Genomic DNA, 15,302 nt, shown 5'->3' with positions numbered 1-15,302 from the left:
AACAAGAAAAAGGCACAGCAGGTAAATGCGAGGAAGAGGAGAAAGTGGGAGGCACCCATCCTTAAGTTTTTTTTGTCTTCAGCTCATAGGTTGTTTACAAGTCAATAGCCATAGAAATTAATAAAACTTCGCTGCAAATCCTCTGCTCTTTTTCAGTTCTGATTTGAACCAGGATAACAAAGTTGAACAGTACCTGGCAGAAGTCAGATGTGCCTGTTTGTGTTAGGCGCTGGTACAGTAAGGACTTGGTGATTGGGGGTCAGCATTATGATACTGTTTAAAGGCAAGGAATGAAGGGGAAATATGTACAACATTGAGGCAATACACATAAAATCCCTGTTTTCTTTAATATGTTAGTCATTTAACAGAATACAGAAGCTATTAATCCTATCCTAAACATTGTCAATGAAGATCTGAAATACTCCTACTGTGGATCTGAACTAATGCCGCTTGATTAATGAACAACAACAGATAACAGCGAGTTCCAAAATAATAATAAAATGGCCAAAGATCTTTTATAAGACCAAAATAAAATGTTTCTTTAAGCAATTTTCGTGCTGTTTGTTAGACCTGTTATTGAATGATATTCTGACAATTAGTAATACAAGATCTATTTATAAATAGTTCTAATGAATTGCTTTTTCATCTTTCAGAAAGTGCAGTTTACAGTGTGCATCTTAGACCCAGTTTGTCTGGGCTTATAAAAACTTCTTCTGCCGCGATGTACCTAGTTTTAGGTGAACATGTAATATATGAATAAAGGTCTGCAAAATAATGTGTTGCCAGCTTGGTTTAATTTACCAGAAGTGTCATGGGAAAATAGGTGGCATCAATCATTGGAACCAAACAGCACTGTAAACGAGACAGACATTTTCAAATGGACACCAGCAAGTCCCTGAAGGAAGAGATATAAATTTCTTGTTTAATAGCATCAGCTGCCTTGGAACGCTTCTGGTACCTTGAGGGGAGCTGTAAACAATGTGTGGGGTTTATATGAAGCTCTGACAAACCTTTGAAGGAAACGCTTGTGTTTGCTGTTCTGTGTTCTAATAAATATTACAGATGAAACGGAAGGGGAGCTGAGTGCAAGCTGGTATAAATACCACACAGGGGTAGCAAACCCGGAAATCGTGATCTGGAAATTGTTTTATGCAGCTACTGTTTTCCCTTAGGTTGTCAGGTGGTTTTCCATTAATAAACTCTTTAATTCCAAAACCAGATTTAGTGCTGGAAGGCAATCTAGAAACTGCTGTGTCAGATAAAACGAGATAGACATACTGTCTCACTATTGATTTGCCCTCAATAGGGACAACATTATTTTGTATCATTTCACTTGTAAGGTACAAAACGGATTATGGTCTGGCGATACAAAAAACAGATTATGGTATGGCAATACTGAAACAAAAACTCACAAATTAACGTGTTGCTCAGTTGCAGTAAGAATGAGTCTTCAGTATAGTTCCACATTGCATAACTGTGATAAAACAAGATTACAAAAAAGACTGGTGTTCAAATGAGTAAAGACGATATTTCATCCCATTACTAAAAAAATAGGGATTTACAGAAGAGTTTAAGTGATTGACAGCTCTAGAAATGGGTCTCAAACTGCTTTAAACTCCAAACACATCCTTGCTTGAAAGGCTTTAGACTTTGAGGTAAAGTATAGAGAGCAAGAGAAAAAATATAAATAAAGAAAAATAAATACAGGTACATCGTTTTGCATGTGGTTAGGTTGTTAATGCGATTAAATGAGACAGACCCTCAAGAGTGCCATAAACTGTATCGGCATCATCATTGCATGCAAGAATGTTTACAATATTTAACTTTGTAATCAAGCTAAGCTGCAGTATATAATAGTAGATAATATCATTTCAATCTAAGTAATAAATGTACCAGCTAAGTAAAAGTGATAGCAAGTGACACTGGGACTAAATGAAGCCTGACAGCCACACAAGCAAGTCTCCCACAACCCCACTCCTCCACTCAGGACGCGTTGCTGGTGTGGCTGTGGTAGAAAACAGTTTATCTGAGAAGTTAACAGACCTGATGTCTGAGTGTGCGACATTAACATAATGGAATACCAGCCCTTCCAGGAACCATGTCCACAGTGGGCACTAGCTTTGATAAAAGTCAATTACAGCACATTAATTAAAAAAGAAACCTTTGCTTGAAAGCCACTTGGTTTTTTTTTCTGTTTACAGGTGTCCTTGTTATAACCATTCTTTTACCATATTTTAATTTATTTGTATCTTTGGTGCTAGGAATTAGCCCTTTGGTTTTAAGAGCAGTCATAGGAAGCTATTCCCAGAGCAAGATACTCCCCTCCTCTCCCTCGAATACTGGTGTGGGGAAATAGACTGTCTTTTAAATTAAAGGGTATTTCACTTTCCCTATCACTTCTGTTTTCTACTGCCTAATGAGGCACCATCTTCTATGTAAATCAGTAGTGGCTAATAAAAATGAAAGCCATTCTTGCTAGACGACATAAGGCGAACTGAAGAAAAATCCGAAGTTTTTTAATATCTATCGCAGAACTGGAATTTGCTGTTCTTTTTGGTCCATAAAGCTTTATTTTTCATCCATTGGGAAATTAAGAATGCATTTCCATCACCTTCCTTGTTTACTTGAAGTCTGATGACAATCTGTGGCTCTACCTCGACAGGAGGGAAGCAAATCGATGTGCCAGTTGATGGATTGACACAACAGATGTCTCGTACATGCTCCAGATAAGTTCTGTTATTTGGTCACAGCATCGGATGAATGTAATGAACTCGGAATATTCCTCTCAGCCTTCGCACTGCGACAGGTTTAGTCAGTCCAGTCCAAATAGTATTTCCCTCGGAGCAAACTCCAACTGAAAGCTGGCTTCGCTTGCAGCAACACTGTTGCAATCTGTCTCATGTTTTTATTTAAACCGTGTCCTCTGGGGGATTTCCAATGGCTTTAAAGGATTTCTCTGTTGTCCTCTAACCTGCTGTTTTATGAGATGGGGCTTGCGAGTTGTATAAAATTAAAACCCCGCCAAATCCGTCAAGCGTTCATGCGTGTACGGCCATGGTCTCGGACTCGCAGTGTGACCTTGCCAGACTCTCCCTGCTGGTCCTTCCCCAAGGAGGCCGAGTGGTGGCGAATGCATTGAAACCGAGCGCGATGGTCATCAGTAACTATTAGCTGTCAAAACTCTTAGAACCCGGCCTGCCCTGGGTGAGCGGATTGCAGAAAACTTGTTTACGATGATCAGTTAAAGCCGGGGCAGGAGGCTGTGGTTGGAGGCCTTTTTAATGAATCCCAAAGGCTCTCGCGTTAAACTGCGACCCTCCGCTGAATCTCACGGCTCGAATCGGATCTGCGTTGTTATGCTTGAATGCCCCTTTTATCATCTTGCCTGGTTTTTAACCTTGTTACCAGGCTGTATGTTCATGGCATCTTCTGCTTGTTTTCCTTGTCAATGAGGACCTTGTTTCCGAAGCCCTGGAGACGTTAGATGAGTAACGTGTTGGAATTGTTTCACTGGATTCTCTCATGCTGCTGTTTTGCATTTTTAGCTTTCAGAAAATGAGGAATGATACATGTGCAATGGTCTTTGGGGTTAGGGGTTACTCCCTGTAGTCTGTCTTTGTACTAAATCTTAAACCGAGGTCCCCTGCATGCTCCCTGTTTGTGTGCTGCAGACGTTTCTTTTCACCTCAGCTCATTTTCCTCCTTGAAAGCTATTTTGTGTCAGGGCTCGGGCCTTCATATACTGTAGCTGTCTTTGTGAATCTAACCACGATAATAGCTCTGTGTTTTAGTGTTCATCTTTGCTATATACAGTACGCTACATAGCTCTTGAAAGAAGTAAACCAACAGTTCTTGATTGCTTTCTTGCTGTCATATTTACTGTATGAAAACATTGTAGAAACTGAGATTTTACATTTGAAGCTAATACAGCAATGTGTTTTTCTTTCAATGCAATGTTTCACCATGGTTAATTTCAGTTTCAAAGTCAGTGCATGAACTATACATTGGAGACTTTATAATAGCACTGGTCTCGGGGACGGAGCTGTTTTACCTTCACAGTGTGGATGGGGAAAATGTGCTTAATTCGTTTTACTTTGTGAATTACGCCCCTGCATCTACGTCTTTGTCATTCATGCACCCAGAGGATGTTGGGTAATTTTAAACCAGCACTTCGGGAATTCTCCATGTCCTCTTTTTCTTATTTCACAATACTGGAAACTTGTCCCCTTGGAAAAGGAAAAAAACCTTTAGAAATATCACCAATACAAATACCAGTTTCTAATCCTCTTACATCGGTGAGATTTTACAATAAGGAGGATACCAAGAGAGCAAATCGAAAGGAAATCCTCGGAGATTATATTCATTTGATGAAGGGAAGAGTGCTGTTTTACATTTTCTTATCCCTTGGGTGTTACCCACAGCTCTGATTTAGCAGTTTGATACAATAGGCTGGGAAATAATTATTATAATTGATAGCCCTCTGGTGTAAGCCTGTTAAAAACATCAAAACCATTGGACACAGAAAGCAAAATGTTTCTAACTGTATTTCTGCCCATAGATCTAATGTGAAATAGGATGAAGTTATCCTTTGCTCACAGTCAAAACCTGGAATCTATCCGTTCCACTGGCCTGTAGCTTTCAAATCTGGTTATATTTTTATTGCCATTTCTCTGTCATGGGATGTGCAAGTTCTTTGAGAGTGAGTCTAGTTGTTGGTTTTATGGCTGTGTGACCCTCAAGCAGGATTTATAACACTTCCCATGCTGGTTTAAATCAGGGCTCTGAGCTTACCACTGCAGCTTTTCGACATTGTCATTGGGCTTCTGAGTTACTGACACAGTGCTACAGCAAGGCTCAGTGCCATTGCAGCAAACCCGACAACCTGCGGAGTTGCATCAAAGCTAGACTGTCTGTTGTTCCCTTTAGTGTTAACTGTGTATAACAAACCTAGGACATCCAGAAACACACAGCTCTAAACAAACAATGCTTCCCTGCTACAGCAGCGCTATTCAAAGCTTTGCTGTGGTGCAACATTACTCGGAGTGCTCCAACAGCTGCAAACCATACAGGTGTACCCTGTTCATAAACTTACTCTATATGAACCTTTTCCAGCATTGAGCATACCAGCTTATAGGATGACATCCAAAGTTTTTAGCTCATCTTCATCTTCAACTTGGTTTTTCAAAATTACATTTAGGTTTCTTCAAAAACAAGAGATGAAATATTTGTTTTACCGAAATTATTATGCAATGCTAGATAATCAGCTGGTACCAGTTTGAGTATGGTGTCATGAGCCTAAGGGCCTGAGGCATCACTTGAGCACCAGAAGAGCTACTGTAGGGCTGTTGGCACAACTTAGGTGGATTTATTGGCCTACAAACATGCTCGTGGATATTGGGCTCCCCTTGATGGTAACGTTATGTGTCACTCAGTATCAGGGAGCTGTATGACCCTGGTTTGTGTATCTGCATAGATAACAGCTCACTGGATATTGGCAAAGGGTGGGATTTTGGTGATGAATCACAGTTCTTTTTACTGCTTGGTGATTGTGGTAATGTGTACGTGAAGTAGGAGAAACCACAAAAGGTTGCTGAGGTTTGGGGATGGCAGTAGCACCGTTTTGGTAGCAGGTAGTTTGAGATCGTTACTGTCCCACGAATGTGTCGTTGCCATTGGTAATCTCACTGCAGAGCATTACCTTGACTACATTGGAGGCTTGTGCCCCACCTCCACTGTCTGCTTAACACCTTAGTATTTCTTGATAATAACTTTATAATTAACTTGATAATACTGCGCCCCACATTGCAAGAGTCATTGAAGAATTGCTGCAGTAGTTTCGGTCTCATATCAATGTGATCTGCTGGCCTCCTTTATCAACGGATCTTACCCACATGTGGGCTATTTCAACATTTCTGTTTTAGCAGTTGTCTAACAGTTTGAGGGAATGCCCATGTGGTTTGTGCTCAGTGGCTTTGCTGAGCCATGCCAAGCTGTTGTGTTTGAGTTAGTGGTAGACACACTGGGTACTGAATCGCTTTCATAAGGATGTCCTAATTAAAATCTCTGCCTGGTCCTGCCAAGCAAAACATTCAAACCGTCAGACTATCACAAATTATTAAATGAAATAGCAGTAAACCAAAGAAACCTCACCTCACCCAATCCTGGAGTGTTCTCCAAGCCTGGTGCTGGATAGTCCCAGTCCAGAAGCTTTTATAGGTTGTGTTTAAAACATCAATTTCAAAAGACCTGGAACAATTCAACCGTGATCAATTAAACTGGTGGTGTGTTCAATTAAGTAATTTAGATATCATTTGAAACAAAAATCAGGATGTCCTTCAGCACTCAAGGTCCTGTGTTCCCTTAAACACTAATGGCTTAATTGATCAATTATTTAAACAAGTGATCCTAATCTTTAAATAGGAATTTTAGGGTGAATAATTGGATTGGAGTTCTATAGAACCTAGAAACCTGTAACTCACACTATTTCATTTTTATGTCTTAAATCTAGGTTTATACTCACAAAGCGTTTCTATGTTTAGCTTTTCTTGTGTTATATTGGCACTTTTTAATGATTACTGTACATTCATTTGAGAAATACAAGCACGGGTCTTCTAAGTTGTGAAAAGGTGCTTGTGTTCTGCACCTGTACAGGTAATGCAGAACAACATGCATGTCTTGTTCCAGGCTGCCTTGATCTTTGGACTGCACTGTATTCGCCATGCAAACAGAACTTCTTTCATCAGGAGTGCTTGACATGTACAGGGTGTTGTTTATGGCAGCTGGATTGTATACTAAACACATATAAATTTGTTTTTCTCCACATTCGGGTGGAGGTACAGTACTACATTGACATAAAAGTGCACTTTATGGAAAAATGTGTCCTAGGAACTTAGCAGGGAGAAGAACTATTAGGCACTGAAACACTGGAATGGAAAGGTCATACGAAATGAATGAAAACCCTTTTTGAGAGTTACAGTACGTATTAATCTACTGATAGAGATCTGTCTCTATCTGACAGAAAAAAACTATATGCTGAAAAATAGTTGCCGCATGTGCGATTAGACTTGACTTTCCCTATATACAAACTGTTACCAAACAGCCAGTCTGACTCATACACTGTTCGGGCAATTTGAATGAGCCCACACAGAAGCAAGGACCACAGTGCCACTTCAAAGCCATTTCGGTAAGAGTGTAAGACAGTGTTGGGACTCATGCTGGACATACTGTACACACAAAGTGTCACTTTAGTAGCAACACCACATGCCTGCGACAGTGACATGATTCACTTCATGCACATGTTGTTTTTAATATGCTGCTGATGATGAAAGAATCATCAAAGAAAGCCAGCCTGGAGGGCTCAGTTTTGCAGGTGTCTTATTCTTATTTTGGAGTGTTCCTGAATTGCCTGATTCAGTGAGCACTTGGCCTGCTCCGAAAGGACATCGGCAGACCCTGCAGCCCCTAGCGAGCATCCGCTCCTGTCGCTGTCATTGTCTACTGATACCTGGTAGGTCACCTTCTTGTGCACGGCTAAAAAAAAACAGCAGGAAGCGCTCATTTCCGCACTTCAGAAATTAATCTCCTGGTAAACACGGCAAACTGGTCAAATTAATCTCCTTGACTGGTGCTTTGTTATAATCAAAAGAGGACAGCCTGGACACAAAAACAACAGCCTTGTGTACTGTACAGTGTGTATCTTCAGTTTTCCACTACAGTGTAATAAAGTTCAGTCTTGGAGTAGTTCACCACCTGAGAAAAATCTGGACTTTTCTGCATTGTGCTGATCCAAATCACAGAGGCATTGTGTGACTCAGTATTGTTTACCCATGGCGAATAAGAATAGGAAATTAGCATAATGAAAAATAATTTTCGGAGCTTTAGGAATTTTGGAACATTTGCATGCTGCCTTAAAGTAGGTCAAGATGAAGGAGTAAATAAAAAAAGGATGTTGGAGTAAATAAAAGCCACAAGGATACTACAATATGTGCATACCGATGCATATAAGAAAATAGTTTTCACGCCACTGAAAGAAACATTCAAGTACTCTAGTAAAATTGAATGAGTTGGTCATAACCAGACTTAAAAATAATGTTAGAATAATGAAAAACTCTTAAAATTGAGAGAAATCTTAGTATTTACAATAAAGTTTTTTTTAATTAGAAATCTGGGGTATTTTCATACTTACAGTGGTTTGAAAAAGTGTTTGCCTCCTTCCTGATTTCTTATTTTTTTGCATGTTTGTCACACTGAAATGTTTCAGATCATCAAACAAATTGAAATATTAGACAAAGATAACACAAGTAAACACAAAATGCAGTTTTTAAACGAAGGTTTTTATTATTAAGGGAAAAAAAAATCCAAACCTACATGGCCCTGTGTGAAAAAGTGATTGCCCCCTAAACCTAATAACTGGTTGGGCCACCCTTAGCAGCAACAACTGCAATCAAGCGTTTGCGATAACTGGCAATTAGTTATTATTTTACAGCACTGTGGAGGAATTTCGGCCCACTCATCTTTGCAGAATTGTTGTAATTCAGCCACATTGGAGGGTTTTCGAGCTTTAACCGCTTTTTTAAGGTCATGCCACAACATCTCAATCAGATTCAGGTCAGGACTTTGACTAGGCCACTAGTCTTCATATTGTTTTTCTTAAGCCATTCAGAGGTGGACTTGCTGGTGTGTTTTGGATCATTGTCCTGCTGCAGAACCCAAGTGGGCTTCAGCTTGAGGTCACGAACAGATGGCTGGACATTCTCCTTCAGGATTTTTTGGTAGACAACCATTTGGTAGATGGTTCCATTTACCACAGCAAGTCTTCCAGGTCCTGAAGCAGCAAAACAGCCCTAGACCATCACACTACCACCACCATATTTTACTGTTGGTATGATGTTCCTTTTCTGAAATGTTGTGTTACTTTTACGCCAGATGTAATAGGACACACACCTTCCAAAAAGTTCATCTTTTGTCTCATCAGTCCACAGAGTATTTTCCCAAAAGTCTTGGGGATCATCAGGATGTTTTCTGGCAAAACTGAGACGAGCCTTTATGTTCTTTTTGCTCAGCAGTGGTTTTCGTCTTGGAATTCTGCCATGCAGGCCATTTTTGCCCAGTCTCTTTCTTATGGTGGAGTCATGAACACTGACCTTAACTGAGGCAAGTGAAGCCTGCGGTTCTTTGGATGTTGTTCTGGGTTTTTTTCTGACCTCTTGGATGAGTCGTCGCTGCGCTCTTGGGGTAATTTTGGTTGGCCGGCCAATCCTGGAAAGGTTCATCACTGTTTCATGTTTTCGCCATTTGTGGATAATGGCTCTCACTGTGGTTCGCTGGAGTTCCAAAGCTTTAGAAATGGCTTTATGACATTTCATTTAAATCATTTGATCTGAAACATTTCAGTGTGACAAACATGAAACAAAATAAGAAATCAGGAAGGGGGCGAGCACTTTTTCACACCACTGTACATACGTTTTACATAATTCTTTAACTATTCAAAAATATGCCTTTTCTGTTTGGAGATTTGTTAACGCAAGTACAGTATACGTTTCCCATCTCGTGACACTGACACTGTATTGAGGCTTCAGACATTGAGTAGAACATGCTCTTTATCAGGGTGCCACACTCTCCCCATGAGGCTGTCGATTGGGCTGGACAGGTCTGCGCTGGCTTGAGTCTTTCACTGGACTGGTGCACAAAACTGTAGGTTAATGTAGTTCAAGCAGGGAGCTGCGTCAGCATGCACAGGCTGCCAAGGAACAAGTAAAGGTTTATTCTATGCTGAAAAGAGAAGAAAGAAAACAATGCTTCCCGAAGAAAGCTCCACTATAGGTTAAAGTCAGCCTTTCATGAAATGTTAACAAAGCTGAGGGAAATTTAAATGTGTACATAATGCTTTGGTCTTATACCCAGTGTGAGCAGTATATTTGTTGCAGCTGAGAGGCTGAAGTCTAGAGTTCTTGAATGGGCACTTTAAATCAAGAGCGTTCATGTTGCTTGTGCAGTCTGAGCTCTGTGGGCTCTGACTAGAGCTCTGAGCTCTAGTGTTTCGGTATTGAGGGTATTAAGTTCCATTAATGTCTTAGATTTTTTTCAAGCCAATAAATCGGGAGTGTTCTCTTTTGATTGTGTGTATTTTGCAAATTGGCCAGATTTTCCTTGCAAAGTTGTACCAAGCGCAGAAGTGTGGGCCTGCAGGCAGTGGACTTCTGATTAAGACAGGTTTTCAAGTCCCCTGGCTGTGTGAGTTTGTTTGAAACATTTGTAATATATCGGGCAAAAAGGTAACCGGATCCCATTCCGATTATTCTCTGCTATGGATTTAATTACAAGAAGAAAGGTTCTAGTTAGCGGAAGTCATGGTTACTTCTAATTAAATCAGTTCTTTTATGAACAGGTAAGGTAATATTAACCACACCTTAATCATGGTACATGCAGTATATTGTAGGTGAGCTCCTGATATGTCAGTCATTGTGAAGTGTGTAGCCTAAGGGTTTGAGAACACAGCTATAATAGCAGAACTGGGAATGAAATGTGTGGACTGTAAGCATGAGGTTTAAAAAATGCAGCCACTTAGAATGAAAAAAAATCAAAGGAACATCAAAGCCCAATGTAATTTCTTGTCGTTATTTACTCTTATGTTTTTAATACCTAAAGCTGTTTTCTACTACCGTGACAGGCCTGCTAATGTTGACATGTTTGACAAAAAGTGTTTTAAGCTGCTTGTAAGCTCGCTAGACGGCTATTATTCTTGTAGAACCAACACTAATTTTGAAACATCTTTAATTAAATGTGTTTGACTGATTAAAAAATTGCTGTTAACTTCACTGTTGTAAGTACAAAATGTAATTAATGTTTGCAAATGAATGAAGTGATAAAGGGCCTTTTTTTTTTTGGTGAGGTTTGGTTGCTGTACAGAAGCCAGATACGAGTCCTGAGCTGCTGCCCGGTGTGTCGTGATGAATGCTTTAGCTGTATATCTTTGGTAAATGTCAGGGAAAACGCGTTTGACATGGATTTAGTGCCGTTGCAACTAAATCTTGTTTATAATGGCATGCTGTTACATTTTTTTAGTATAAGCTGTGTGACTCGTTCAACATTTACACCCAAAGCATCCAAGTATGGTTAATTTATACGTGTAAAATGTCTACAAAACCCTTTCTAGCCCATACGCCTGCTTATAGTATAAAACTGATATGGTAAATAGTCTGTTCTGCTATAACGCAATCCTGAAGTTGCTTTCCTAAGAACCTCAAAATTGAATAATCATTGATTCAGTAGACTATAAGGGATTGGGGAAGATGCATTCATTCATGATAGACTTTTGTCTACACAGTTTTGTATGTTACTGTTCTTATATGTTATTTGGTAAAATGGTTTTACTGTTGCAACATTCATTAATCGAATGCAAGTACCGTCGGTCTTCCTTGCTAAGCAGCAGCATACAGTATGCAGCAGTGGAGGAGGGGGGGGGGACCTTTTTCACTGAACCCAAGGAGCCTGAAGAAATATTTAGGAAATTAAATTTACATTGATATTCATTGTGAATGGCAGCCACAAAGCCATTCATTCCTGTTTGTGTGACTGGTTTCCGTAATGTTCAATCGCGTTACAACCACTCACACTGGCGTTCTGAGAAATTGTGGAAGTAATAAAATCATCGATTAATATCTGATTCGTGTTGGGAAATGTGTGTTATAGCAGCGAGATAAAGCTGACTGTACTGTATTCCCACAAACTGTATATACTTCAAGAAAATTATAAGGGGTCCATTAAGTAAGTTAAGTGATAAATATTGTTCCAAACACCTTTCGTATTTACCAATAAAATAAATGGACATGTATAGCAAATTTCAACATCTTTTCAGCTCTTAGTTATTCTTTTCTTAATGCATATTTTATGTGCATTAATCTCAGCTTTATGAAAGATGTTAACTTTAAAAATAGAACTAGCGGAATTTCTCTTACAGAGTGGAGCTTCGAACGTGACTTGAGTTTCACTTTCCCGCACTCACACGGGATCTAAATAATGCATTCCCTCTGAGACCTCCTGGTAGTACAGGATCTGCAATTCTTCCTTGTTCTTTAATATTATGCTCTAAGGAAGAGAATGAGCAGCGCAGTGTTTGTTTCCTAAAATTACTTCGTATTTTATGAATTCATCTTGTTAGTTATTAGGTAAAATGACTGAAGCTACTGTATGACTTTGCGACACTATAAAAAATGCATGTTCTGTGTAAGACCTCTTAGACTGCACTTCAGCATTTTTATGAGAGAGGAATGATGGAAGGAGGCATATCCAAATGTATTTTATCCTTTTCATCTCTCTTACTGGAATTCACCATGAACAAGACAATTTGTCAATTTGCATGTCAGTGGGACTGCATTTTATTTTTATCATTTTGGATTTCTGTTGAAGTTAGCATTCCAGTCATCATTAAGTTGTAAAATTAGACAAGCTTTCACATAGAGGCTTCTTTCTTTAGGAAAAAGTATTTTGACTCCAATCGTGTATTTAATTTGATTTTAGTTCTCTTACCCTATCCTAAGACTTACAGTATTTCCCAATGACTTGGAAAAGATGTGAGTAATGTAGCTGTCACCTGTGGTTTAATGAACCCTTCTGCTTTACAAATGGTGTGCCTGCACTTTCTGTATGAATGATGGATTTGTTAATATAACAGACAGCATTCCTGTAACTTCTTAGCAAAGATATGATTTGTAGAGGAATCCTGGACTTGTTTTACAAAAGTGGCAATTAAGAAGGGATGTTACGAACCGTTTCAGTGTGGGGATCTGCGTCCGTGTGTGAGCAGCAGTGGAACCAGTAGCAAAGCTATGCTGGCCTTGCTCACTGGGTGGGAGACATCAGAGGAAGACCAGTCTGTTCCTGGAATTAGCTTGTTTGGACCACTAGGTGTCACCCTTACCTCTGGGCCTCAATTTCCAAACCAGTGTTCCAGAATAATGACCTGGGACACTGAGCTATAGGCAATACTTTCCTTGGGTTGAGATGCTAAATCTGATAACATAACATTACATCACATAACATCACTAGTTCTTGCATTAGAAATTCATCTTTTCGCATACCCCAGCTTCTATATGAGGCACACAGACAGGGAGAGAAGCTGGGGGTCAGAGCGCAGGGTCAGCCATTAATACGGCGCCCCTGGAGCAGCTGGGGTTAAGGGCCTTGCTCGGGGGCCCAACGGAGTAGGATTCCTCTGCCGGCCACGGGATTTGAACCAGCAACCTTCCAGCCACAGGGGCAGATCCTGAGCCACAGGGTCACCACTCCGCCCCAGTCGATGTGCCGACTGCAGGGTCTTTCAAGATGCCCGTGCCAGTGTGGGAAAGGCTCGAGGGCTAAACCCAACGCCCTAGCAAAGTGGAAGTGCAAGGGTGAGGAAAAGGCGCAGAGGTTCGCTGGGTTTAATCCCAGTGCTGTCAGAAAGCGTGAGTGATGGCGCCTAACAGGACAGCGAGCTGCATGCAGCTGCCCAGTGACCAGGCAGGAACCCGGCAGATACCGCAGGCACCCATCAGGGGAGGATCAAACAGATCTGGGCATGTGGAAACGAACGCAGGCTGGTGTTAGTAAATTGACGGTCAGCTTTATTTCAGACTCTCCGATTTTTCACAAGATGCAAATGAGTAGAGGAGGATGCTTGGAATGTCGACTGTGCTGTCTGGAGGCCCCTGTGTTCAGGGGGTCCAGAGCAATGGCAGTTTCCTGGAATGGTTCTGGACTGTGGGAAGAGTCCACACGGTGTGTTTCCATGCCCGGGTCCGAGAACAGCCCCCCTCCGTCAGTCTGCGGACTTGCGTGTTATTCTCTCGGTTGAGACGTGTCTGCCGAGTTCAGACGTGGCCTGGGATTTTATTGGTAGGGTGCCCTCTGGTTTCAGCTCTGGCTCATACACTTTATGGCAGTCATTCTGAAAAATGAAGACACAGGCATAGAGGTCAGCTTATTAGCAAGGGCTAATAACATTTATTTCAAGAAATGAAATCAGAGAAGTGTGGATTTTTGCAGTGTGTTCTGGAGGTACGGTATATATCTTTTTGGTCCTGTTGCAACAATGTATTTTTTTCAAGAAAAAAAATTGGGTATTCTTTGTGAATTATGTCATCTCGCTTAAAAGAGTAGATTATTTCTTGCTCTGTTTTAGTGCACTCGGAAGTTACATAAAAGCCTACCATCTGCCTTCTGATGTCCTGGTGATTTTTAAAAATTCCTGGCTCTTGTTTCTGTATGACATAGCACACAAATGCAAGGTAACAGTTTTTTTTTTAATGAAAACTTTTAACATAAGCAGTACCATGTTACTGGGTCACTAACTATGTGACAAAAGTCTGGATAGATTTCAGTCTTGATAACAGCCTTCGCAGTCAGATTCATACATTATTCATGTACGTAAAAATATCTGTTTTATATACTGGAACAATCGAGTGATGCAGTATCTCATTAAAAGGGTAATCTGCCCCGTGCCGCAGCTGGAATCGTTCTTGTTTCAGCTTAGAAGTGTATCACACTCATCAATTAGTAAAGCTTAGAAAATTCTAATTCCATCTTTCTGTAAAACCCACAAGCCCGTTTGTTCACCCATTAAAGTTTCCACTAGCATGGTCCCCCTACTGGTACTTTCTGAAATTTTCAAGCTCTGTAATCATGCTGTCTGTTATACAAATGACACCAATATTTAGAGATACAGTACAAAAAAGGTCTAGCTGCCTTTATTCAATAAATTTGCCAATGTCTTTAAAGGTAATACACTAGTTTAATACCTTTGCCAGAAAGAGTAACTGTAATTAAGCTGTGTATGTACTAAATGTAAAACATCAGTGTATAACTGTTCTGCTTTTCCTCTCCTGTAAGATAATGAATGTGGGTAGGGAATGTTACATCGATCCTGATTTCTTTTACAGGGAATTCCCAAATGGGAGCAACAATTGTTGATGCCTTAGACACACTCTACATCATGGGTCTTCACGACGAATTCAAAGATGGACAGGAATGGATTGAGCAGAACCTGGACTTCAGTGTGGTAAGAGCAAGCAGAAATCCCCTTTCAGCGGAGACCCCCCCTCAGAGGATCTCGCTTTGTAACCACCTCCCCTCAGACCTGTAGCATGTTCTCCACAGATCTGTGCAACAGCACCAGGAGAGCTGAGGTATTAGTGCTTCATAGCTGTCTGCAGGCTTGCCTGTGAGACTGATCTCAGATCTTCTCGGGGTTAACAATGACTTTCTGGTTTGGGCAGGCGTCTACTCACTTGCCAGAGATCACACTCCAGGGAGCAAAGATTTTC

At 40.5% G+C, this 15,302-nt stretch overlaps 1 protein-coding gene across 2 annotated transcripts in view; it reads left to right on the top strand.

The window, feature by feature from the left end:
* man1a2 (mannosidase, alpha, class 1A, member 2) overlaps positions 1–15,302 on the top strand; it is a 155,380-nt gene that overhangs the window by 72,359 nt on the left and 67,719 nt on the right. For both annotated transcript variants that reach the window (XM_015364169.2, XM_006639363.3), the window contains exon 5: positions 14,919–15,037. In XM_015364169.2, the coding sequence (XP_015219655.1) occupies positions 14,919–15,037 (119 nt within the window). The remainder of the gene's footprint in view (positions 1–14,918; positions 15,038–15,302) is intronic.

Source organism: Lepisosteus oculatus, chromosome 15, assembly GCF_040954835.1.
Source record: "Lepisosteus oculatus isolate fLepOcu1 chromosome 15, fLepOcu1.hap2, whole genome shotgun sequence".
Classification (NCBI taxonomy): Eukaryota; Metazoa; Chordata; class Actinopteri; order Semionotiformes; family Lepisosteidae; genus Lepisosteus; species Lepisosteus oculatus.
This window is presented reverse-complemented; position numbering and strand designations above follow the sequence as displayed.